The following is a 27252-nucleotide window of genomic DNA, read 5'->3' on the forward strand; positions in this document are numbered from 1 at the left end:
TTCCATCTGCCCCACTCCTCCTCCACTCCATCCCTCTCTCCATCTATCCCTCCTCGACCTCTTCTATCTATCACCTACCATCCTCCACCTCTTCTATCTATCACTTACCATCCTCCACCTCTTCTATCTATCACTTACCATCCTCCACCCCTTCTATCTATCACCTACCATCCTCCACCCCTTCTATCTATCACTTACCATCCTCCACCCTTCTATCTATCACCTACCCTCTACTCCTCTTCCTTTCTCTTACCTCTCAGCAACACTAGAAGATTAAGGTTAGAACCCTGTAAGCTGTACATGACTGTCTCTCTCTCTCTGTCTCTCTCTCTCTCTCTGTCTCTCTCTCTGTCTCTCTCTCCCCCAGGTTAAAGAGGCCTTCCATGAGTTACAGTGACACTGTGGCCTTTGCCATGGAGCACAGCTCCTACCAGTGCTTCAGGAAGACGGCTAACATTGGCAGGTATGACTCTTATGTCCCTCTGGTCCTACCCTGCGAGGCTCCTGATATACACACAGCTCTTCACCTTTATTAGTGTTACAACTATCCAGATCATAAACTCAAAGGAACAATCATTTAACAGCTAGAGAAAAGCCATTCTCTTCCTCATAGAATGTAATTATGCACTATTTGCAATTTGATCTTTATTTTCACTAACCACAATGCCTGTTGTATCCAGTTAAAGTGAGGAGAGTATGACCAAAAAGAACATTCTCTTTCTAGTAACACAACCTAACAGTGTGTGCTTGTGCATGTTTGTTTGTGTGTACCGTATTTTTCGGAAATAAAGCTGCGCCGATTTTAAATTTTTCTTGTGGTGAGGCTTATATTTCAAAGTAGCTTATAGAAAGTTTTTATAACAAAACAGGCTTCAAAATGTACTAATGAGAAGGCTAAAAAGTAACACTAGCATGGTAGGAGCATTGCTACGAGTATTATGTTAGCTAACTTAGCCCGGAAGCTAACTAAAGCTAGCACTAGCTAGCTAGCTAGCTACCGTTTTGGAAAAATAACTTGCGCTTTGGGGACCATCGGAAATATTTAGAACTCGCGCGTCTAAAGGTAAATATTAGACTAGTTCATTCCCAGGCAATAGAGGGTTTTCACCGACGTCACATTCTGGGCAGTAACCCGGATGCGCGGCCATTGTGGAAGCACTCGGTGTAATAACTAAACGGAGTACAATGGAGTGTTATGCGCTTTGGATACTTTAAGTGAATGTAGCCATGTCCAATCAACCGAAAAGCTCATCAAAACACGGCCAAGATGCAAAGGCATATAGGGAAGGACTTGGACCACAAGAAAATGCGCGATATTTCGAGAAATTGCGATGTATTGGTGGTGTAGATCCCTACGAGTTAGCTCCCTCTTGGATCCGTGACGACCCGGTGATTCTTCCTTCAGTTGCATATCCCGATATAGTCAACTACCTGGTTTTCTCGCCGAGCCCATACACAGCGGAAGACCTTAAATCCTACACAGGTTTGGAGGCCTATAACCAGATGGTGTGTGGATGGGTGAGGGAGACGCAGTACCAAGTTATCAACGACCATTGTGTTGTGAAGGCCAAAGTAAGTAATGCAATAACGTCTTTAACCAACCTAACCTTAACTGTATTATATCATTGCGAAAATCAAGGTGTAGCAGTGACACTCAATCCTGTTTTTTCCCTGGTAGATCTTGGTTGAGCATTGCCAACCACAAGCGCCTCCTTTGCAATGATAATCTCTGACATTCCTCTCCCTGGTTCTTAATAACTTTTGGAAGTCGATAATATTGCATATGTTTTTCTCGTCTGTCGTATTGGTACAACCTGAAACACGGCAATAATTAACCATTTTCCTTGACGACGTTCATACTAAAGTGCCTGTGCTTTGTTGTGATGCGGAGTGCCTCCAATATGGCGATTTCCGGTCTGATGACGCGCGGTGAAAACCCTCTATAGAAAACATGCATTACGCACTTACTTTCGTTTTCGTTTACTTGCGAAGTGTGTTGAACAACGGCATGCTGTAAGATCGCTTATACTGGTGCATTACTTGGTATCATTGTTCCCGTATCAAGTGTGGTGCGTGTGTGTGCACGTGTGTTTATGTGTGCGTGGGCGCGCGTGTGTGTGCATCCATCGCAGGCATGTAGTGAACTTCTTCCTGGTGCTGACCCAGCTGGGCTTCTGTAGTGCATACTTCGTGTTCCTGGCTGAGAACATAAAGCAGGTGGGTTGTGTTTAACTACATGCCTGTCATACTACATGTCTGTCATACTACATGCTTGTTGTCTGAACCATAAATCATGGATGTGTGTTACTGATGTTCCAACCAATCCCACGACAGTAAGGTCATCCTGGTGTAATGCTAATCAGAAACAAGGAGATTTTTTCTTTGCAAAAAAGATGACCCATACACTTCCAGACTATCCTTCACCAGCGTTATTCTGTTGGATGCTCTGGGGTGCAGTGATGCATGGCTCTCCACAGGGGGCACTAGTGCAGTTTCTTCCTGGCTTCCTACAAGACTAGCTTGTTCTCTCATTCTGCCATGACTTCTCTCTCACAACTTGTGATCCATATCTGTGATCAGACAGGGATCTCCTCCTTATCATGTCGTACCCAAGATAGCATGCAGAGAGATAACGACTATATGCTCTGATTCAAGTTCCAACTCCAAAATAACCAACATAACCAGATTGCATTGCTAGAACTTTGGATGGAGTAATACTTTTCTAACCGTAAGCCTTTTAACTCACCTTAGCGAGAACAGTTTTTCTTTTTCTTTTTACCATTCCTTAGTTTGTTTTCTTACGTAATACGCTGTAATCCAGATATTGTTGCTCTGTATTTAAGTAATGACATGTTATTGTAGCAGTGTAGAATCATTTTTCATAGTAGCTGATATTTGATTAATTTGCAATAGGGCCCCTCTACCTATACCCCACACCTGTACCCTCTACCTGTCCCCAATATCCTCTACCTGTCCCCAATATCCTCTACCTGTACCCACTATCCTCTACCTGTACCCACTATCCTCTACCTGTACCCACTATCCTCTACCTGTACCCACTATCCTCTACCTGTACCCACTATCCTCTACCTGTACCCACTATCCTCTACCTGTACCCACTATCCTCTACCTGTACCCACTATCCTCTACCTGTACCCCTCTACCTGTACCCACTATCCTCTACCTGTACCCACTATCCTCTACCTGTACCCCTCTACCTGTACCCACTATCCTCTACCTGTACCCCTCTACCTGTACCCACTATCCTCTACCTGTACCCACTATCCTCTACCTGTACCCACTATCCTCTACCTGTACCCCTCTACCTGTACCCACTATCCTCTACCTGTACCCCTCTACCTGTACCCACTATCCTCTACCTGTACCCACTATCCTCTACCTGTACCCACTATCCTCTACCTGTACCCACTATCCTCTACCTGTACCCCTCTACCTGTACCCACTATCCTCTACCTGTACCCACTATCCTCTACCTGTACCCACTATCCTCTACCTGTACCCACTATCCTCTACCTGTACCCACTATCCTCTACCTGTACCCCTCTACCTGTACCCCTCTACCTGTACCCACTATCCTCTACCTGTACCCACTATCCTCTACCTGTACCCACTATCCTCTACCTGTACCCACTATCCTCTACCTGTACCCACTATCCTCTACCTGTACCCCTCTACCTGTACCCCTCTACCTGTACCCACTATCCTCTACCTGTACCCACTATCCTCTACCTGTACCCCTCTACCTGTACCCACTATCCTCTACCTGTACCCACTATCCTCTACCTGTACCCACTATCCTCTACCTGTACCCACTATCCTCTACCTGTACCCACTATCCTCTACCTGTACCCACTATCCTCTACCTGTACCCACTATCCTCTACCTGTACCCCTCTACCTGTACCCACTATCCTCTACCTGTACCCACTATCCTCTACCTGTACCCACTATCCTCTACCTGTACCCACTATCCTCTACCTGTACCCCTCTACCTGTACCCACTATCCTCTACCTGTACCCACTATCCTCTACCTGTACCCCTCTACCTGTACCCACTATCCTCTACCTGTACCCACTATCCTCTACCTGTACCCACTATCCTCTACCTGTACCCACTATCCTCTACCTGTACCCACTATCCTCTACCTGTACCCCTCTACCTGTACCCACTATCCTCTACCTGTACCCACTATCCTCTACCTGTACCCACTATCCTCTACCTGTACCCACTATCCTCTACCTGTACCCCTCTACCTGTACCTACTATCCTCTACCTGTACCCCTCTACCTGTACCCACTATCCTCTACCTGTACCCACTATCCTCTACCTGTACCCACTATCCTCTACCTGTACCCCTCTACCTGTACCCACTATCCTCTACCTGTACCCCTCTACCTGTACCCACTATCCTCTACCTGTACCCACTATCCTCTACCTGTACCCACTATCCTCTACCTGTACCCACTATCCTCTACCTGTACCCACTATCCTCTACCTGTACCCACTATCCTCTACCTGTACCCCTCTACCTGTACCCCTCTACCTGTACCCACTATCCTCTACCTGTACCCACTATCCTCTACCTGTACCCACTATCCTCTACCTGTACCCCTCTACCTGTACCCACTATCCTCTACCTGTACCCACTATCCTCTACCTGTACCCCTCTACCTGTACCCACTATCCTCTACCTGTACCCACTATCCTCTACCTGTACCCCTCTACCTGTACCCACTATCCTCTACCTGTACCCACTATCCTCTACCTGTACCCACTATCCTCTACCTGTACCCCTCTACCTGTACCCACTATCCTCTACCTGTACCCCTCTACCTGTACCCACTATCCTCTACCTGTACCCACTATCCTCTACCTGTACCCACTATCCTCTACCTGTACCCACTATCCTCTACCTGTACCCCTCTACCTGTACCCACTATCCTCTACCTGTACCCACTATCCTCTACCTGTACCCACTATCCTCTACCTGTACCCACTATCCTCTACCTGTACCCACTATCCTCTACCTGTACCCCTCTACCTGTACCCACTATCCTCTACCTGTACCCCTCTACCTGTACCCACTATCCTCTACCTGTACCCACTATCCTCTACCTGTACCCACTATCCTCTACCTGTACCCACTATCCTCTACCTGTACCCCTCTACCTGTACCCACTATCCTCTACCTGTACCCCTCTACCTGTACCCACTATCCTCTACCTGTACCCACTATCCTCTACCTGTACCCACTATCCTCTACCTGTACCCACTATCCTCTACCTGTACCCACTATCCTCTACCTGTACCCCTCTACCTGTACCCACTATCCTCTACCTGTACCCACTATCCTCTACCTGTACCCACTATCCTCTACCTGTACCCACTATCCTCTACCTGTACCCACTATCCTCTACCTGTACCCCTCTACCTGTACCCACTATCCTCTACCTGTACCCCTCTACCTGTACCCACTATCCTCTACCTGTACCCACTATCCTCTACCTGTACCCACTATCCTCTACCTGTACCCACTATCCTCTACCTGTACCCACTATCCTCTACCTGTACCCCTCTACCTGTACCCACTATCCTCTACCTGTACCCCTCTACCTGTACCCACTATCCTCTACCTGTACCCCTCTACCTGTACCCACTATCCTCTACCTGTACCCCTCTACCTGTACCCACTATCCTCTACCTGTACCCCTCTACCTGTACCCACTATCCTCTACCTGTACCCACTATCCTCTACCTGTACCCACCAGCCTCTACCTGTACCCACTATCCTCTACCTGTACCCACTATCCTCTACCTGTACCCACTATCCTCTACCTGTACCCACTATCCTCTACCTGTCCCCAATATCCTCTACCTGTACCCACTATCCTCTACCTGTACCCACTATCCTCTACCTGTACCCACTATCCTCTACCTGTACCCACTATCCTCTACCTGTACCCACTATCCTCTACCTGTACCCCTCTACCTGTACCCACTATCCTCTACCTGTACCCACTATCCTCTACCTGTACCCACTATCCTCTACCTGTCCCCAATATCCTCTACCTGTACCCACTATCCTCTACCTGTACCCACTATCCTCTACCTGTACCCACTATCCTCTACCTGTACCCCTCTACCTGTACCCACTATCCTCTACCTGTCCCCACTATCCTCTACCTGTACCCACTATCCTCTACCTGTACCCACTATCCTCTACCTGTACCCCTCTACCTGTACCCACTATCCTCTACCTGTACCCCTCTACCTGTACCCACTATCCTTTCCCTGTACCCACTATCCTCTACCTGTACCCACTATCCTCTACCTGTACCCACTATCCTCTACCTGTACCCACTATCCTCTACCTGTACCCCTCTACCTGTACCCACTATCCTCTACCTGTACCCCTCTACCTGTCCCCACTATCCTCTACCTGTACCCACTATCCTCTACCTGTACCCACTATCCTCTACCTGTACCCCTCTACCTGTACCCACTATCCTCTACCTGTACCCCTCTACCTGTACCCACTATCCTCTACCTGTACCCACTATCCTCTACCTGTACCCACTATCCTCTACCTGTACCCACTATCCTCTACCTGTACCCACTATCCTCTACCTGTACCCACTATCCTCTACCTGTACCCACTATCCTCTACCTGTACCCCTCTACCTGTACCCACTATCCTCTACCTGTACCCACTATCCTCTACCTGTACCCCTCTACCTGTACCCACTATCCTCTACCTGTACCCCTCTACCTGTACCCACTATCCTCTACCTGTACCCCTCTACCTGTACCCACTATCCTCTACCTGTACCCACTATCCTCTACCTGTACCCACTATCCTCTACCTGTACCCACTATCCTCTACCTGTACCCACTATCCTCTACCTTTACCCACTATCCTCTACCTGTACCCACTATCCTCTACCTGTACCCACTATCCTCTACCTGTACCCACTATCCTCTACCTGTACCCACTATCCTCTACCTGTACCCACTATCCTCTACCTGTACCCACTATCCTCTACCTGTACCCCTCTACCTGTACCCACTATCCTCTACCTGTACCCCTCTACCTGTACCCACTATCCTCTACCTGTACCCCTCTACCTGTACCCACTATCCTCTACCTGTACCCACTATCCTCTACCTGTACCCACTATCCTCTACCTGTACCCACTATCCTCTACCTGTACCCCTCTACCTGCACTCAGCATTGACATAAGCTATTGTTACTGAAAGTACTTTATTTAATAATTGTTCAAACCCATCCAGTATTTGCCAAATGAGTTTATTTGCACCAAAGCTGAGTAAAGCTTCTTATCTGATAAATAAACAGGATTGGACGGGACAAACCACCAGAGCTTCTGGAATACAAACAAGCCAATAAGATGCTGCTTGTCTTGTTATTCATCAGGATTAGACCCAGTCAACAGGGGGAATCCGATACAGTTGGCTTTAATGATCTGCACGTTTGGTTGCGTAGTGGTTAATATCCATTCCAAGGTTTTAATGAGTGCAGTCCTTGTCAGTACTAAGCCGTTTTGTTGCTCATAAATGTATATTAGTATTCATGCTCACACTTAATCATCCTATCTCCCTTATTCAATATTGACCTTTTCATGCAATTCTTACTGCTGTTAGTCGTGTGTGTGTGCTTGAAGCTCAGCATTCTGGTGTTCCTGTGATGGAGACTGAAGCACAGAAGCTGCTATCAGGACAGTCCTGCACTGAAGCTGCTATCAGGACAGTCCTGCTACCTGCTGGGATTCTGGAGCTCCCACTCCACCATATTCTCATAATTGCCAACAGTAATGTGGTGCCTGTTAGATCTCCCCCATCCTTTCACCCAGAGCCGAGAAGTGTAGCTATGAGAGGCCATACATGAGCTGTGGGATCTGGAGAGATGATTATTTTGAGACCCCTCCCCCTCCTCCCATCTCCTCCCTCTCCCTCCTCTTCCTCCTCCCCATGTTCAGACTATAAGTTAGCCAGTCCCTCCCTCCCTGACGTGGTGTTGAATATTCCTGGAGCCACAAAATGTTCCTGATCATGATTTTCTCTTGGAAGAGTAGTTATGTTTCCCTCTGATGGGAAACTTCAGACTTATTGACAAGCAAGAGGCAAATCCAGTTCCAGCTGTGTGTTAATGATAAGCTGCCAGAAAGCCCTCTGTGGCTGCCTGCAGATCCTGGATCAGCTCAGTGCTGCAATTAACAGCAAGTATGCATATTCAGAGCAGCATTACAGCATACACATCTTAGTGTTGTGGACTGAGAAGGAAATGTCTGCATTAAACAGGCTGAAAGTAGAGGATTCAGAATTAACTGTACCTATTTCTTTAAAGTTAGACTTTGCCTGGGAGGCCAGTTGAAACCATTGGTATTTTGGTGGTTTGACATGCAAGGCCTCCTCTCCCTCCTTTCCTCTCTGTCAGGGCTCCTGTCTTCAGACAACACTGCTCCTCTCAGCCCTGTCCCCAGTGTTAGCATGCACAAGAACCACATCTCCCCCCTCCTCCACCAGCCCCCAGCCCCTCCCTACTCCCCCCCCTCCTCCACCAGCCCCTCCCTACTCCCCCCCTCCTCCACCAGCCCCTCCCTACTCCCCCCCCTCCTCCACCAGCCCCTCCCTACTCCCCCCCTCCTCCACCAGCCCCTCCCTACCCCCCCCTCCTCCACCAGCCCCTCCCTACTCCCCCCCTCCTCCACCAGCCCCTCCCTACTCCCCCCCTCCTCCACCAGCCCCTCCCTACCCCCCCCTCCTCCACCAGCCCCTCCCTACTCCCCCCCCCTCCTCCACCAGCCCCTCCCTACCCCCCCCTCCTCCACCAGCCCCTCCCTACCCCCCCCTCCTCCACCAGCCCCTCCCTACTCCCCCCCCCTCCTCCACCAGCCCCTCCCTACCCCCCCCTCCTCCACCAGCCCCTCCCTACTCCCCCCCTCCTCCACCAGCCCCTCCCTACTCCCCCCCCTCCTCCACCAGCCCCTCCCTACTCCCCCCCTCCTCCACCAGCCCCTCCCTACCCCCCCTCCTCCACCAGCCCCTCCCTACTCCCCCCCTCCTCCACCAGCCCCTCCCTACCCCCCCCTCCTCCAACAGACCCTCCCTACCCCCCCTCCTCCACCCATCCTCTCTAGTTGGGGTTAACAGCATGTCTACCGAGTGACTGAGGCCATCCATCTGCATGCTGGAAGCTGCCTTTCTTGAAGGTTGATGGGTGAAGGGCAGAAGGAGTCTTCATTAAGAGAGGACCATTAATCATGTGTGTGTGTGTGTGTGTGTGTGTGTGTGTGTGTGTGTGTGTGCGTGCGCGTAGGTGGTGGAGGGCAACCACGGAAATTTCAGCCAGGAAGACGACTTCCTTCTACCGTTGGCCAACGTGTCGTCTAGCGCCACGGCAATCCCGGTGTTGGGGCCCCCTGCTGCCACGGTAACGGGTGTGTCTTGGGACCTGGACCTGCGGCTCTACATGCTCTTCATCCTCCCCTTCCTCATCCTCCTGGTGTTCCTGAAGAACCTGAAAAACATGGCCGTGCTCTCCTTCCTGGCCAACATCTGCATGGCGGTCAGCGTGGTCATCATCTTCCAGAACATCATGACGGTATGGAGCCCGGTCACCAGGCCTGGCCAGTATTGTCCCTCTGGGACCACAGTGTTTCCGCTAGGAGTTTTTTTTTCAGTGGGGGTAGGTCTGTCCGAACCCCCCCCCCCCAACAAATGTTTTATGTATGAAAAATAATCACCATCGAATCAACAGACATGCAAATTAGCTAGCAGGTGAAGAATACAAACAATGAAAATCGCCCGTTAACTTAATTTACATTTGCAAGAACTATAGGCAGAAATTGTTCTTTTCACAGTGCAGTTTACCTAGAAATGGTACTGTGTTGTACCAAGTGTGTGTGCATGCGCACGTGTGTGCTTGTGTGTGAGTGTGCCTGCTTGTTTTTCTTCGTCAACGAGGAGGAAGGCCAACTTTTAATAGGTTGTAAGTCTGGATAGCTCCCAAGGTCACTTCAAGAGTACAATTACTATGTGGAGCAGACTGGCAGGCAGGCTAATGGATCTTGACATGTGCGCTGGTCCTCAGTAGATTAGCATCTCAGTGAGGGATCGTCTCTGCTCTTAGGGCAGGTCCCACAGAGGAGATAGTTGTGGAAGTGGTAGCTGTGTGTTTCTGTGATGGTGTTAATGCAGCTGTGTGTTTCTGTGATGGTGTTTATGCAGCTGTGTGTTTCTGTGATGGTGTTTATGCAGCTGTGTGTTTCTGTGATGGTGTTTATGCAGCTGTGTGTTTCTGTCATGGTGTTTATGCAGCTGTGTGTTTCTGTCATGGTGTTTATGCAGCTGTGTGTTTCTGTGATGGTGTTAATGCAGCTGTGTGTTTCTGTCATGGTGTTTATGCAGCTGTGTGAGGTTTGAAGTGGAGACTGTGTTTCTATGTTCTTCAGTCTCCAAATCACACTGTCTGTTTTCTCTGTCTCTGTCTCTCAGGATTTCAACATGGTTCAGCAAATTCCCCTCACCTCCCCTGTGGGCAAGTTTCCTTTCTTCTTTGGGACAGCCATCTTTGCGTTTGAGGGGATTGGAGTGGTGAGTATACCCCATAGGAGGACACTGGCTAATGTTAGCATGTAGGAGGATGAAATATATGAAGGGTGTTCTCTCCCTGGAATGTCCTAACCTCTGGTGAGAGGGTGGAACTGAGAGAGCAAGATAATTAAAAATGTGATCAGGATTTCCAGAAGGCATAAGCTATCCTGTAGATAAAGCTGTCTGTTTGTACTCTGTGTGTCAGCTCTGGCCCAAGTGATGTATGACTGGGTACCAGGGTGTGATGACCCAGGTCATGTATGAGGGGGTACCAGGGTGTGATGACCCAGGTCATGTCTGAGGGGGTACCAGGGTGTGATGACCCAGGTCATGTCTGAGGGGGTACCAGGGTGTGATGACCCAGGTCATGTATGAGGGGATAACAGGGTGTGATGACCCAGGTCATGTATGAGGGGGTAACAGGGTGTGATGACCCAGGTCATGTCTGAGGGGGTACCAGGGTGTGATGACCCAGGTCATGTATGAGGGGGTACCAGGGTGTGATGACCCAGGTCATGTATGAGGGGGTACCAGGGTGTGATGACCCAGGTGATGTCTGAGGGGGTACCAGGGTGTGATGACCCAGGTCATGTATGAGGGGGTACCAGGGTGTGATGACCCAGGTCATGTATGAGGGGGTACCAGGGTGTGATGACCCAGGTCGTGTATGAGGGGGTACCAGGGTGTGATGACCCAGGTCGTGTATGAGGGGGTAACAGGGTGTGATGACCCAGGTGATGTCTGAGGGGGTACCAGGGTGTGATGACCCAGGTCATGTCTGAGGGGGTACCAGGGTGTGATGACCCAGGTCATGTCTGAGGGGGTACCAGGGTGTGATGACCCAAGTCAAGTGCAGTGCTCTACAGTGCGAGCATTTGTGCCTAAAAATATGTATGTGCGAACTTGAAAAATAATTTATGCACAGTGCGCGAGTGACAGGCTGTTGTCAATACACGGATCAACCCTGTGATGAAGTGAAGCATACCATGATTTCACATGGACAGCAAGTGACGGAGTCGCGACTGCACGATGCAGGGCTCTAGAGTGCAAACAAATGAACGAAATGTGACAAAAAATGTTCCAAGGTCGCACCGGTGCACCTAACCTCCTTGCATCCGCTGCGTCTCCAGGAACAAAACGTTTGTTTCTTTGAAGGAACTCACACTCATGGTTGGATCATATCGTCATATTGTCTAAACTAATCAGAGACAAATCAAATGAAATCAAATCAAATGTATTTGTATAGCCCTTTTTACACGCAAGCATGTCACAGAGGGCTTCACATACGCCCATAGAACTGCCCCTCAACCAACCTAAACCCTCAAGGAAGACAAGGAAAAACTCCCAGAAAAACTCCTAACGGGAGAAAAAATTGAAGAAACCTTGGGAGGAGCAATTCAGAGAGGGATCCTCTCCTCCAGAGACGGTTGGCAAGAGAGAGGAGCATAACACAAGCTAAACATAGTCATACAATGTCAATGGGTTTTGAAACACCAAAAATCAGGGATTAGAGAATGCCAGGAGCAGCTAACAGTTACAGTCGTAATAGAATGAGATCCGCACCGGTCAGGTGTGGATTAGTGCAGCAATTTAACAAAGCTAAGAGGGTATTTGATGCAGCCCCACACACCAAGACAGCGACAGCCCCCCTTAGTTGGAACATGAAGAGACAGAGATGGGGCGGGTCTTTGTCTCTGATTGGCTGTGGGCCAGATATTCCTGTAGGCTTACACTGCCTCACGCACCGTGCTGCGTGATTGAAATAACGACCTGAGCACCAGAGAATCAGTTATGGCAGACCTGGGCATTGTACGGCCCGCGGGCCACAACCGGCCCACAGGCTGTCCCAATCCGGCCCACTGGCTGTCCCAATCCAGCCCACAGGCTGTCCCAATCCAGCCCACAGGCTGTCCCAATCCGGCCCGCCTGAGGTAAATCAAAAAAATTTAAATAAATGTGTTGAGCGGTAGTAAATATGTAGTCCTGAAAGACTAGTGATCAGGCGATTTACATATGTGCGCTTGCGCAACCTCACTGACAGGAGAGTTAGCTGTTGGTTAGCCCTCGAAAATGAAAAAAAAAAAGGGTGATACAGAATGTAGAGTTTTTAACAAGACATGGACTTCTAAGTATCTGTTTACTGAGGTCAAAGTCGAAGCTGTGTTCTTAGTTTTGGAGAACAGGTCGCTGTGTTAAAATATGAGAAATATTTACAGAATATTCTTATTCTTCTGACAACCAGTAGCAGCTAATCAAAATATACACTTTACTGCTTTTAACAATTGGGGAAAATGAATAGTGAGCAGAATTAAGTTCAAGTTAGTGTTGATAACGGCCCTCCAACACATTTCAGGTTTCTCATGTGGCACCTTTTTTTAATTAATTAATTGTCCACCCCTGAGTTATGGAGCTGGGCCATGGAACTTAACCCATGAAGCCCCCCACCCCCCCTCAGGGGGTACACCCCCCCCCCCCCCCTCAGGGGGTACACCCCCCCCCCCCTCAGGGAGGTACAGCCCCCCCCCCCCCCTCAGGGAGATACAGCCCCCCCCCCCTCAGGGAGGTACAGCCCCCCCCCCCTCAGGGGGTACAGCCCCCCCCCCCCCCTCAGGGGGTACAGCCCCCCCCCCCCCCCCTCAGGAAGGTACAGCCCCCCCCCCCTCAGGGAGGTACAGCCCCCCCCCCCTCAGGGAGGTACAGCAGCCCCCCCCCTCAGGAAGGTACAGCCCCCCCCCCCCTCAGGGAGGTACAGCCCCCCCCCCCCCCCCTCAGGAAGGTACAGCCCCCCCCCCCTCAGGGAGGTACAGCCCCCCCCCCCTCAGGGAGGTACAGCCCCCCCCCCTCAGGAAGGTACAGCCCCCCCCCCTCAGGGAGGTACAGCCCCCCCCCTCAGGGAGGTACAGCCCCCCCCCTCAGGGAGGTACAGCCAAGCCTGCCAGGAGCCAGACATAACTGCACCAGGTGTTGCTGGTGTGTGTGGGCTGCAGGGCATGGCTCCGTGCAAAACAATTACACCAGCCCCAACACCTCTCCGTATCTCAGCCAGATGCAGGTAATGAGCCTCAATATTTCAGGGCTCTGGTTGAAGAACCAGATTGTGTGCCAAGCCTTTGAATAGGAGAGGTGTCTCCTCTCTTCTGGAGGGGTTGGTTGGTAACATCAGGCCCCAGGTCGAAGGCTTTCATGCCAGATTTGTTTGAGTTTGCTGCTCTGGGAAGCAGTGAAGGGGATGGAGAGAAAGAGATGGGGAAGGGGATGGAGAGAAACAGTGTGAGAGAGAGAACTTAAATATTGGAGAGTATATTAGCATATAATAAAGGAGAGAGAATTGGGAAGTAAACAAAGAGACGAGTGGAGAGAAGGGGGGGGGGGGCAGAAACGAGAGGGGAAGGGAGGAGAGCAGGTCTTTGTAAGGCTAAAAGGCAGCATCACTTCAAAAGAACTGTCCTCATCTTTTAAAGAGCAGTACTCCAGCTGGGCCAGTCTCGTGGGCTCATCTGGAGAGAGATGCTGCTGTGTGCAGCAGGTGCAGGGAGGAAACTCGGCCCAGATCTCCATGACTTTGATCTCTCTACTCTCCTTCGCCTGCATCTGAACTGTAAGGCTTTGGCTGCTAATATACAGGGTCAGTTTACAGGAAGTCTCAGTTCAGATCAGTAGGTGCAGATGTATTCCACGTCAACTCTTCCAGAAGATGGTAGTTCTTCAGGAGTGAGAAGGTGAATCTTTGCTAGTTTGGCAGGTCTTCATTAAAGGGCTCGTCTGATAAACCACAGCTCTTTAAAGGAGTGTGGAGATGAAACCCCTTGTTTTCAGATGGGTTATTTATTGAGGTCTATCTGCAATGATGCTTCACTGGAATCCTTATGGTTAGGGTTAGTAACTTAGGGTTTCCTGCAGCCCTTTTCAGTTAAGGCCTCACCAACACACGCCTAACCAACACACGCCTAACCAACACACGCCTAACCAACACACGCCTAACCAACACACGCCTAACCAACACACGCCTAACCAACACACGCCTAACCAACACACGCCTAACCAACACACGCCTAACCAACACACGCCTAACCAACACACGCCTAACCAACACACGCCTAACCAACACACGCCTAACCAACACACGCCTAACCAACACACGCCTAACCAACACACGCCTGCAGCAAAAATTGGTTTGTAACAGGACAGAATAATTTAGATTCTGATCTAAAGTTTAATCTTTCTGCATTTTAGGTTGAAGTACTCTGTTGTTTAAAAAAAAAATAATTATATATATATATATATTAGCTTTTACCAAACTGACCTCTGACTGTACAACACTTTCAATGGCAAAAACTGCTGTTGGAGTGGAAAAAGGGACCATGTCAAAATCATTTTTATTTCTTCTTTGTCTACCTTTCACTCGATCGATTTTTGAGGGCCATCATTTCTTTTAGTTTGTGCCGTGTGCCGGCGCGGAAGGCACTCTGACCACTATGACCTGCTGAATACGATGAAAACTACAGGGGCACGTTGAAATGTGCAGAGGAAGTGAGGCAGGAGGCAGGAACACACTGGATGAAACAGAAGACTGTCTGCACACGCACTCTCTGTTGGCTCTTGCATGTTCCTGTCCATGTGAACAGTCTCTGCCTGTCTGTAGAGCAGAGAGCAAAAGTCCATTACTGGATCAGTGGTTCATTACTGGAACAGAGACCAGAGGTTCATTACTGGCACAGAGACCAGAGGTTCATTACTGGAACAGAGACCAGAGGTTCATTACTGGAGCAGAGACCAGAGGTTCATTACTGGAACAGAGACCAGAGGTTCATTACTGGAGCAGAGACCAGAGGTTCATTACTGGAACAGAGACCAGAGGTTCATTACTGGAGCAGAGACCAGAGGTTCATTACTGGAGCAGAGACCAGAGGTTCATTACTGGAGCAGAGACCAGAGGTTCATTACTGGAGCAGAGACCAGAGGTTCATTACTGGAACAGAGACCAGAGGTTCATTACTGGAGCAGAGACCAGAGGTTCATTACTGGAGCAGAGACCAGAGGTTCATTACTGGAGCATAGACCAGAGGTTCATTACTGGAGCAGAGACCAGAGGTTCATTACTGGAGCAGAGACCAGAGGTTCATTACTGGAACAGAGACCAGAGGTTCATTACTGGAGCAGAGACCAGAGGTTCATTACTGGAGCAGAGACCAGAGGTTCATTACTGGAGCATAGACCAGAGGTTCATTACTGGAGCAGAGTTGTCTCCAACTAGTAAACTATAACAATAAAAATATACAGCAACGGAACTATAACAGTAAAAATATACAATAACATGTTTACTTTATTTGTAACATCTAAATGGGCAGTGTGAACATAAGCTAAAATTACTTGAATCTGTTCTAGAGTCTTTGATTGCTTACAAGTCAGTGCTGGATTCCATACAGGGACGGCGTATTCCAGTATGGGGCGCGCGTACATGGTGTAGTAGACGGTCAGTAGGTCTGAGATTGACACACTGAATCTCTTCAGCCTACGTAACATGTAAAATCTTCTATTCAAAAATGTCACCATGTTGTCCACTTACTGGTCCCATTTCAAATAGCTTTGCATGGTCATGCCGAGAACTCTGATGCATACCACCATTTCCAGGGCTTGTCCACTGATGGTTAGTGGTTCCGAAGGGGAGGGACTTTAGCAAAGCTGACACAGAGTACATTGCATTTCTTCTGGTTTAAAGCCATGTTGTGGTCGCTGATCCAGGTGTTCAGGTTGTCAAGACTGGGCTGGAGTGTACATGGCTGACGTCACAACCGGGTAACTTTCCCTCTTCAGACTCTGGGAGAGAGACTCTGGGAGAGAGACACAGGGAGAGAGACACAGGGAGAGAGACTCTGGGAGAGAGACATGGGGAGAGAGACTCTGGGAGAGAGACACAGGGAGAGAGACTCTGGGAGAGAGACTCTGGGAGAGAGACTCTGGGAGAGAGACACAGGGAGAGAGACTCTGGGAGAGAGACTCTGGGAGAGAGACTCTGGGAGAGAGACACGGGAAGAGAGACTCTGGGAGAGAGACTCTGGGAGAGAGACACGGGGAGAGAGACAGGGGAGAGAGACACGGGGAGAGAGACTCTGGGAGAGAGACACGGGGAGAGAGACTCTGGGAGAGAGACTCTGGGAGAGAGACACGGGGAGAGAGACTCTGGGAGAGAGACTCTGGGAGAGAGACTCTGGGAGAGACTCTGGGAGAGAGACAGGGGAGAGAGACACGGGGAGAGAGACTCTGGGAGAGAGACACGGGGAGAGAGACTCTGGGAGAGAGACTCTGGGAGAGAGACACGGGGAGAGAGACACGGGGAGGGGGGGCAGGGGGCAAGGAGGGAGTGACAAAGGAAAAAACACGAAGGAAAATCTGATGTTTGAACGTGCTGCTGATTCTGGTAAATGGAATCAAGCCTCTTCTAATTTTTATTTATTTTTTTACACAATGAGAAAGACAAATTTTTCTTGGTAAAAGGAGGGGAGAGAGACAGAGAGGGAGAACGAGAGAGAGACAGAGAGGGAGAATGGGAGAGAGAAGGATCAAATAATTGTGTTGGTGTCTGTTGGGGCTGCATTGTACCACTGTCTCTCTAGGCTTGCATAAGGATCTCTTTGCAAACACATTCCTTCAGATGTTTGTGTTTCCGTGTGTGTCAGGTTCTACCCCTGGAGAACCAGATGAAGGATCCAAAGAGGTTCCCCATAGCCCTCAATATTGGGATGGGGGTGGTGACCGTCCTCTACGTTGTCCTGGCAACGCTGGGGTACCTCCATTTTGGCGACGAGATCAAAGGGAGCATAACCCTGAACCTTCCTCATAACTCCTGGTGAGCTGGGGCCTGGGGGGCTGTACATCTAGACGGGTGAGCTTGGGGCCTGGGGGTCTAGACAAGTAGGCTGGGCCCTGGGGGTCTAGACAAGTAGGCTGGGCCCTGGGGGTCTAGACAGGTAGGCTGGGCCCTGGGGGTCTAGACAGGTTAGCTGGGGTCTGGGGGTCTAGACAGGTGAGCTGGGGCCTGGGGGTCTAGACAGGTGGGCTGGGGCCTGGGGGTCTAGACAGGTGAGCTGGGGCCTGGGGGTCTAGACAGGTGAGCTGGGGCCTGGGGGTCTAGATTTAGAGCAGTCAGTGGAAGCTGGATTTTCCGTGTGGGTGAACACGGTTAAGGTATCAGGTTAACAACCACCCGGTCTATTGACCACTGTGTTTGATATGTCCTTCCTCAGGGCCAACCAGATGGTGAAGATCCTGTATTCTTTCGGTGTGTTCATCAGCTTCTCCATCCAGTTCTTCGTCCCTGCAGAGATCCTGGTCCCCTCGGCCCGCGCCCGCCTGCCTGAGGCCTGGAGAGCACCCGGGGAGATGCTGCTTCGAGGCCTACTGGTCTGCATCACCTGTGAGCACCTCTCCCTGGCTCTGTTCACATGTTGGGTCTGGGGGGTGGAGGGTGGGGGGTGGGGGGTGGAGGGTGGGGGGTGGGGGGTGGAGGGTGGGGGGTGGAGGGTGGAGGGTTTGGGTGTGTGCATGCTTTCTCTCTATTAGAGTAGTATCTCTTTATTACCGTAAACTTTTTACACCCTAACAACATGTTCCAGCGTTTGCCGAAGTGTGTTGAAGGAGACTAGCAGCTCCTCTACCGCTCACGTGAGGGTGCCAGAGCGCTAGAGGAGCTTTCCGGGCAGTTGTTCTGCTTGTGTTTTGCAGCACGCGTCCAGTTCCTCGTTCCACAAGCAAACTCGTATATCCTGGCTCTGTATCAGGGCTTGGGGTCATCAGCTGCCCTTAGGGCCAGTCCTTCCTACAGGAACCGGTTTTGGCTGCCCTCGTGTTTCAAATGTCACTTTGTTTAAAGGGGTCATTGACTTTGGTTTTCAATGAGTGTAGCTGCGGAGCAAAAACGCAACACGGCCAACAGCACTCCCTAAAACATCGAAGGTGGAGACTTGAAATAAAAACGTGCAAAATTGTGGCAAAATTAAATGAAAAATAACCTGACAAAGATCTAGACAAACATGCATCGTGAATTGTAGATTTACATGACTACACGGGTTATTTGTTTGAATGAAACACAGTCAGAACAATGAAATAACACGTTAGCCCCATTGCCAATAAACTAGGCTAAATCATCACAACTTCTATCTATGCTTTTGCATTAGCAAGCTAAACCAGTTGACATGCCTACAGTCTAGGTGTTTTTGCCTTCCTTGAAAATCAGCATTAATAAAAAGCAGATGAGCTAGAGTCTAGCTAGACGGGCATGGCTGATGTTTGTCTATACCGTAGCTCTAGCGTAGAAGATCCCTGTGCAGTTCGACCCTCAATTACACATTTGCTCCAACCATTTCACTGAGGACGGTTTTGAAAACCTGGGACAACGTAAAGCAGGATTTGCTATGAAGCTGTTGCTGAAAAGAGGTGCGTTCCGACCTTATGTTCATCACAACTGCAAGCTGTAGTATGATTCTGTCGGTACAGTTATTAGCAATGCTAACGTATCCTGTATCTAGCACCTGCCTTTCTCCAGTTCTTTCAAATAGATAATCTAGACAGGCATTAGCAACAGGCTAGACTGCTATTCGTTTTCTGGCAATTTTTTCGGAAGCTTCCCTTCTAATGATTCATTTGCTAAGTAAGATATGTTGATGTGTTTTGAAACGTATTTAGCATTCTACCTATGCTAGATACAGGAGACCTAAGCATTGCTAATAGGCTAACTGTTAGCGACAAAATCATATTTACAGCTTGCGTTAGTGATGATCACATGGTTGGTTACAGCACCTCTTTTCAGCGGCTTAGCAAATCCTTTTTTAAATTGTCCAAGGTTTTCATTCAAAACTGTCTTTGTTGAAATGGTTCAAGCAAATTAATAAAGTTGTCGAACTTTAAAGGGATTTTCTCATAGAAAAACATCAGCCATGCCTGTCGAGTGTCTGGTTACTTGGGAAGATTATGAAAAGTGTCAGCATTCCCAGTACAGCCTGGAACACTGCATTTACGATGGTCCATTTTCAATATACTTTCAAATGTAATAAACTTTCAAACGTTCTCCTGTGTTGTTTGCGTGAAAGTACAGAGAGCAGCGCGCAGCTAAAGTAGTGTCTGGGCCAAAACACCAGAGGGCTGGTCTGTATGTAAATATTGTGGCGTGACAAAGGTGATGCTATATTTGTGACGTCACAAATACAGCTTTTTCAAAACTGATCGTTTTACAGCTGCAGTTTCAAGTTGTGATATTTAGATAGGAAAGAGGTGTCAATGGACTTTGAGGTTCACTGTATGTCCATTTTACCCACCGAACGTCGATATTCAACTATGACAAGGTAAAATCATTTTTTTAATCAATGACCCCTTTAAAGGTTCACTTTGTGTGAATACTTCCTTCCAATACTTCTCCCACTATCCCTTAACTTCAGACCTCAGACCAGAGTCTTCAGCCGCCCTGTTATGGCTTTAGCCATGACACCGTACAGCAGAAGCTTGCATTGGTGTGTCTATGTTTATGGTGCCTCCATATAATGGATAGATTTGTGTTAACGAAAGAGTAACCATGGGGTCTCTTATGATTACAATTTTGTTCTAAAACCCATCTTTGGATAAATTGAATCAATCATTGAACCGTGGAACCACCCAGAAGCGAGATATATGAACATAAATATTTGTTTACTGCTGTTGTTCATGCGTGGCCTTATTTATGAGATTCATGAATTTTGTCTCAGTAAATAACTCCTTCAGCCGTTCATCTCCAGTAGTCACAGATTTATCTTCTCATCTGCCTATCAGATTCTGGACAGGGATCCCTATAAGGAGAGCAAACAAGCCTGTTTCATGACCAAGAAAAAAAGAAAAACAAGTCAAGAAAATGACATCAAGCTTAAGAATTGTTCAATCCCCTTCATGGCTTTGTGCTCGAACTGGTTAGTGTATTCATGAGGAGGCCTGCCTTTCCTCCTGCCCCCTCTCCTCCTGCCTCCTCTCCTCCTGCCTCCTCTCCTCCTGCCTCCTCTCCTCCTGCCCCCTCTCCTCCTGCCCCCTCTCCTCCTGCCCCCTCTCCTCCTGCCCCCTCTCCTCCTTCCTCCTCTCCTCCTGCCTCCTCTCCTCCTGCCTCCTCTCCTCCTGCCTCCTCTCCTCCTGCCTCCTCTCCTCCTGCCCCCTCTCCTCCTGCCCCCTCTCCTCCTGCCTCCTCTCCTCCTGCCTCCTCTCCTCCTGCCCCCTCTCCTCCTGCCCCCTCTCCTCCTGCCCCCTCTCCTCCTGCCCCCTCTCCTCCTGCCTCCTCTCCTCCTGCCCCCTCTCCTCCTGCCTCCTCTCCTCCTGCCCCCTCTCCTCCTGCCCCCTCTCCTCCTGCCCCCTCTCCTCCTGCCCCCTCTCCTCCTGCCTCCTCTCCTCCTGCCTCCTCTCCTCCTGCCCCCTCTCCTCCTGCCTCCTGCCTCCTCTCCTCCTGCCTCCTCTCCTCCTGCCTCCTCTCCTCCTGCCTCCTCTCCTCCTGCCCCCTCTCCTCCTGCCTCCTCTCCTCCTGCCTCCTCTCCTCCTGCCCCCTCTCCTCCTGCCTCCTCTCCTCCTGCCCCCTCTCCTCCTGCCTCCTCTCCTCCTGCCCCCTCTCCTCCTGCCTCCTCTCCTCCTGCCCCCTCTCCTCCTGCCTCCTCTCCTGCCTCCTCTCCTCCTGCCTCCTTTCCTCCTGCCTCCTCTCCTGCCCCCTCTCCTCCTGCCTCCTCTCCTGCCTCCTCTCCTGCCTCCTCTCCTCCTGCCCCCTCTCCTGCCTCCTCTCCTCCTGCCTCCTTTCCTCCTGCCTCCTCTCCTGCCTCCTCTCCTCCACCTTGTTGGCAGGAGCGCAGCAGCATGTGCTCATCACACTGTGCTGGTTATGAGCTTGTGTGTTCAGTCACAGCAGGGTCATGAACGACCTGTTAGGAGAACAGCAGCTGTCTGTCTTCCAGTGTTGAAGTTACAGACCCACTAAGGGCAGCACTCGCCTTACTGGCCCTGTCCGTGGTGCTGAACCAGGGGCCCTGTCCGTGGTTTTGAATCCTCAGCTGCATTCACAATGAGACATGCATCTCCACTCTCCATCTTTTTCCCTACCCTGCCTCTCTCCTTTCCCTCCTCACCCCTGCCTCATTTCTCCATCCTTCATCCTCCCCCCCCCCTCCATTCCCCTTGCCTCTCTGTCTACCTCCCCCCTGGCCGTCCCAGGTGCAGGGCAGGGAGCAGCCAGCTGTGCTGAGAGGAGACGCAGGAGCGGACTCTTCAGACTAGGAGCGTTTCTTTCCCTAATGGTCTCCTGGGAAACACAAATCAATATGAATCCCCGCCGTGCCCATTCCTGTACCGGAGTGTGGCTGTATCGTATTCAAAATGTGCGTTTGTGCAATAATAATTGGGTAGTGTGTTGTGTGTGTGTGTGTGCGTGCGTGTGTGTGTGTGTGCTTACACTTATTGTGCAGCTGTATGAGTTTATCTGTGCAGGTGATAGTGTCTGAGTGAACTGGTGTGTGGATGCTTTGACGAGGGGTTAGTTTAGATGTTCTGGTTTAGATGAGGATGGGATGTGTTCTGGTTTAGATGAGGATGGGATGTGTTCTGGTTTAGATGAGGATGGGATGTGTTCTAGTTTAGATGAGGATGGGATGTGTTCTAGTTTAGATGAGGATGGGATGAGGATGGGATGTGTTCTGGTTTAGATGAGGATGGGATGTGTTCTAGTTTAGATGAGGATGGGATGAGGATGGGATGTGTTCTAGTTTAGATGAGGATGGGATGTGTTCTAGTTTAGATGAGGATGGGATGAGGATGGGATGTGTTCTGGTTTAGATGAGGATGGGATGTGTTCTGGTTTAGATGAGGATGGGATGTGTTCTGGTTTAGATGAGGATCGGTACGTAGTGGTGGTGGTGGTGGTGGGGGTGTAGGTGTGTGTAGAAAATGTTAATATATTTTGTATGAAAAGGCCCTTGGCCCTTAGTTTTGGCTCAGAGAAGGGTGGCAGAAGAGATTCTGTTTCAACACTGTAGATGTTTATGGATTATTCTATAATCGCGCATGGACGAGTGCAGCTTAGACGTTACTATTTTCTGTCTTTGCTGCAGTTCATATTAGACGGTTCATATAAAATGTGATGACTATGCTGGGAGTTCTCTAACCTGCTAAATCTAGTTGCATCCTAAAATGAAATGTAACGTGTCTTTAAACAACTCTCCAGTGGTGGTTTAGACCAGCGTTTTGATGGAGCAGCTCTCAGGGTCAGAGCTGCTCTGAAAGAGAGCTCTTTTTTCAAAAAATTTTAAAAACGTTGCAAAAATATTTACCATAATTTTTGGATTATAAGCCACGCCTTTTTTCCCCGTATAACGGTGCGGCTAATCTATGGATTTTTACAGCTAACGGCCACTAAGATATCAGTTCATTTTCGCTTTAAAATATAAATATTCAAAGATGTGCACACTTTTTCAAGGTTTTTCAAAAATCGCCAAAGTTAAGTGGTTAAATGATTGTGATGCTATTAACTAATTTTGCTGGAGAAGCCCGAGCACTTCCTCAAGGACCACTGGTTGAAAAACACTGCTGTACATCACTGCTGTACATCACTGCTGTACATCACTGCTGTAGATCACTGCTGTACATCACTGCTGTACATCACTGCTGTAGATCACTGCTGTAGATCACTGCTGTACATCACTGCTGTACATCACTGCTGTAGATCACTGCTGTAGATCACTGCTGTACATCACTGCTATACATCACTGCTGTACATCACTGCCGGTATGTGCGCTGGGAGCGCACCGTTATAGTTTGAAAGTTGAAAAGTTTGTGTGTCTGGAACGCTATGTGATACAGTACAGTTTACACAGCACAGTATATGTTCTGTAGCTACTATTGCTCTAAATGGTAACACTTGAATACGTTATGCAAATATGCAGCTTGTTTGTTGAAAGGTAAATAAATGGGAGCGTCCTCAAGCAGCCGTCTCTTTCCCAACAATCCCCTCTGTGCATGAACCCTTACATATGGGAATTAAACACTAAAACACCTGCGGCTTATAGTCCACTGCGGCTTATATACCGGTGCGCCTTCTAGTCCGAAAATTACGGTAAACTTTTTTGTTCTTCTAAAGGTAAAAATAAATAAAAACAGCTACCTTTAGAAAACCTTCAGAAAAATAATAATAATAATTTGCCACACATGACAAGTTGCTATGTTTTTAACCTATTGAAAAAATAAATGTCATTTTTGCAACCTTTAGAATTTTTTTTTCTCTTTGAAACCTATTGAAGAAGAAACATTTCTATATTTTTTCAACCTTTCTAAAAAACTAAAATAAAAAAATATATTTTCATCTCTTCAGCTGGGGTCTTGTTTATCGTCTTAGTTAAGTTGTTAACTTTCTTAGCTTGTCAGTGAAGTCCTGATTTAGATGTAGGTACATTTCCCTGATATGTCCTGGTGTGTTTCTCTGTGTGTTTCTCTGTGTGTTTCTTTTGGGTCAGGGTATGTTGGTGTATTTTTCCACGTGCAAATCGCTCCAATAACAGATTTTCTGTTGATGTGAAAAATAAAACAGTTCGAAAGTCTGTGTTCCTGCTATAAACAAGTTCAGAATTATATGCAAATGCAGATTTCAGAGAGCATGAAAGACACATGGACATAAATAACTTTCTGTTTCTTTGGTCCGCTGCAATAAAAGAGGGAGTGAAAAAACCACTTGAGGTTCACACCTTTATCCATCCTTATCATCCTCATCCCTCCTTCCTCATCCCTTCATCATCTTCATCCCTCCACCCTCATCCTCTATCTCTCCATCCATATTCTCCTCTCTCTGCAAGGCTGTTTCATTTGTGTTGATTGCTGCAAAGATCACAGTGAGTTGCAGGAACAGTACATTCAAGCATTGAGACAGTGAACGTCAGTGAATTGTAATCTCCCAGATCTGTGATTGTAGAGGAGGAAGCTTCAAAAGGAGTCTCTGCTGCTCCTGAAGCAGAAAAGGTTAGAGTCTGCTCCTCCTGAAGCAGAGAATGTTAGAGTCTCTCGAAGAAGACATTTCTTTGTTTGTGTGAATCTAAAGAGACCCCCCCCCCACCCCCCCTGGAGTTCAACCCTGTGCCCTCTACAGTGTTCTGCTGTTTCTGGCTCACTGCACCAGCTCCAGTGACCCCAGGCTGGAGGGGGCCGTGCAAGCCTGTAGGGGCCCCAGGGGGGAGGGGGGTCACCAGCGTGATAAATTAGACGAGGCCCAGAGACCAGGAGGCCTTGCGGTCGCTCAGTAATCCATCTACCTCTGTCACCTCACAAAGCTGGTGAGGGATTACCTGCCAGCCTGGTTCCGACAAGCCCAGCTCAGCTAGCACCTCAGCCCCATGGGGAGGAAGAAAGGGGATGGAGGACACGAAGTGATAGTGTGACAGTTGGAGAGACTCCGCCTCCGTGTCCCTGTCAGGTGGATCCTCAGGGATGAGTGCTGCTTTTCTTAGCGGTCAGATGGCTGAGCGGTTATGGAATGTGGCTATTACTCAGAAGGTTGCCGGTTCGATTCCCGGCCACGCAATATGACGTTGTGTCCTTGGACAAGGCACTTCATCCTACTTGCCTCGGGGGAAATGTCCCTGTACTTACTGTAAGTCGCTCTGGATAAGCGCATCTGCTAAATGACTAAATGTAAATGTAACCCCTGGAAAGACCTTCTGTCCTGAGGCAATCCCCTGGTACACCCTCTCTTGTTCCCCTCTCCTCCTGATCATGGAGAGGTGTAAAAATTCCTGTAGCAAACATGCAGAGCAGCAAGAGGGTGCTCTGCCAGCTCTGTCCCTGGCCCCCCTCCTGCTCTGCCAGCTCTGTCCCTGGCCCCCCTCCTGCTCTGCCAGCTCTGTCCCTGGCCCCCCTTCTGCTCTGCCAGCTCTGTCCCTGGCCCCCCTCCTGCTCTGCCAGCTCTGTCCCTGGCCCCCCTTCTGCTCTGCCAGCTCTGTCCCTGGCCCCCCTCCTGCTCTGCCAGCTCTGTCCCTGGCCCCCCTTCTGCTCTGCCTGCCTCTCCGGACAAGAACTGGTATTCTTAATCAAATTACAGCCGTCCTTTATTCCGCCACCCCCATCTCGCTGACTATGGGCTTATGATGCCTGGAATCTAACACGGTTACCGGGGCTCAGTGGCAGTCGCTGTCAGCCAGAAGGCCAGTGTCATGGGGCATTAGCAGAGCGTGAGGCTATGATGTTCCCTCCTTAATGAAGTTGGAAGCCGTTCTCTAAAACTTTCCCCTGACGTAGGAGAACTTCCTGTGCTGTTCTGGCGTCCTGCTCAGGAGAGATCCATCAACACATTACCCCAAGCCGGGCTGCTCAGGAGAGATCCATCAACACATTACCCAGTCACTGCATTACCCCAAGCCCGGCTGCTCAGGAGAGATCCATCAACACATTACCCAGTCACTGCATTACCCCAAGCCGGGCTGCTCAGGAGAGATCCATCAACACATTACCCAGTCACTGCATTACCCCAAGCCGGGCTGCTCAGGAGAGATCCATCAACACATTACCCAGTCACTGCATTACCCCAAGCCGGGCTGCTCAACTGCCTGGATTGTTGTATATCTCTCATAACCTCAGAATTAAACATGAAACATTCTTCCTTACCCTTCAAAACTGTTACATTTTTACAATCCAAGATTTGCCTCTGAGCATGGAAATAGACTGTCCGTGATTTGTTGTGTGGTGTGTTTGTATCAATAATAGATTCCCTTTCACCAAGATAACTTCTACCTGCAAATGTAGGTGCCACAGGTCTGGGAGTCAGTCAGAGTAAAGCCAGAACCTGAAGCCTGTGTTGCCCCTGGAGAAACCTGCCGCTTCCCAATGATTCCGAATGATGCGTTTGGTCAAACAATGTTTATTCACAAGGCTTAAGCCTCTTTCCAAATGTGGCTCTTAGGAAGGTTGTGTAACGTGTTTATAGGTGAACCTTCCTCTGTGTCTCCAGAGTTAGAAAAGAGAGTTACATCTGGAGACTGTGTTGGCCTCTTGTGATCACATGATCTGCAGGATGCTGGTCATTGCTACACACACCAGTGCACACTCCTTGAAATACTCTGGTCTACTTACTTCCTAGCTGTGTGTGTTTTCTGAAGAGTTATGTCCCTTCAAACCAGGAAACAAAAAAAAGTTGAACATTTAAGAAAAATGACCATCCTCCACATTTTAGCCAAGTTGACATTCTGGGCTCTGCAGGACAGCTGTGTCCCAGAAGGTTCCAGAGCCATCTGAACGCTGTCGCCAGGATAACAAAGCAATCCAGAAAGATTCTGGCAAGTCATTAATCATAAAGAACCTTGTTCTTGTAATCTTTCAACCCCTTTTGGTAGTTGACAGGAGAAACGGTTCCAGGCCGCAATATGGATTTAATGACCTCAGAACCCTCTCCTGGCCATCCCAAAACTAGCCAAGAGCTAGTCAGAGCTAGTCTTCCCACACCCCTGTGTGTCCTGTCAGAGGGGTGCAGCAGCCCTGTGTGTCCTGTCAGAGGGGTGCAGCAACCCTGTGTGTCCTGTCAGAGGGGTGCAGCAGCCCTGTGTGTCCTGTCAGAGGGGTGCAGCAACCCTGTGTGTCCTGTCAGAGGGGTGCAGC

The 27252-nt window shown here is 49.3% G+C and overlaps 1 protein-coding gene across 5 annotated transcripts in view; it reads left to right on the top strand.

Annotated features, from left to right (window-relative positions):
• The window catches only part of slc36a4 (solute carrier family 36 member 4), a 69599-nt gene that overhangs the window by 6053 nt on the left and 36294 nt on the right, over positions 1-27252 (top strand). For all 5 annotated transcript variants that reach the window (XM_084673823.1, XM_084673827.1, XM_084673825.1 and 2 more), the window contains 6 exons: positions 368-463; positions 2133-2217; positions 9356-9640; positions 10534-10632; positions 17310-17479; positions 17877-18046. In XM_084673823.1, coding sequence (XP_084529949.1) covers positions 368-463; positions 2133-2217; positions 9356-9640; positions 10534-10632; positions 17310-17479; positions 17877-18046 — 905 coding nt within the window. The remainder of the gene's footprint in view (positions 1-367; positions 464-2132; positions 2218-9355; positions 9641-10533; positions 10633-17309; positions 17480-17876; positions 18047-27252) is intronic.

Source organism: Hypomesus nipponensis, chromosome 15, assembly GCF_054491055.1.
Source record: "Hypomesus nipponensis isolate SF chromosome 15, ASM5449105v1, whole genome shotgun sequence".
Classification (NCBI taxonomy): Eukaryota; Metazoa; Chordata; class Actinopteri; order Osmeriformes; family Osmeridae; genus Hypomesus; species Hypomesus nipponensis.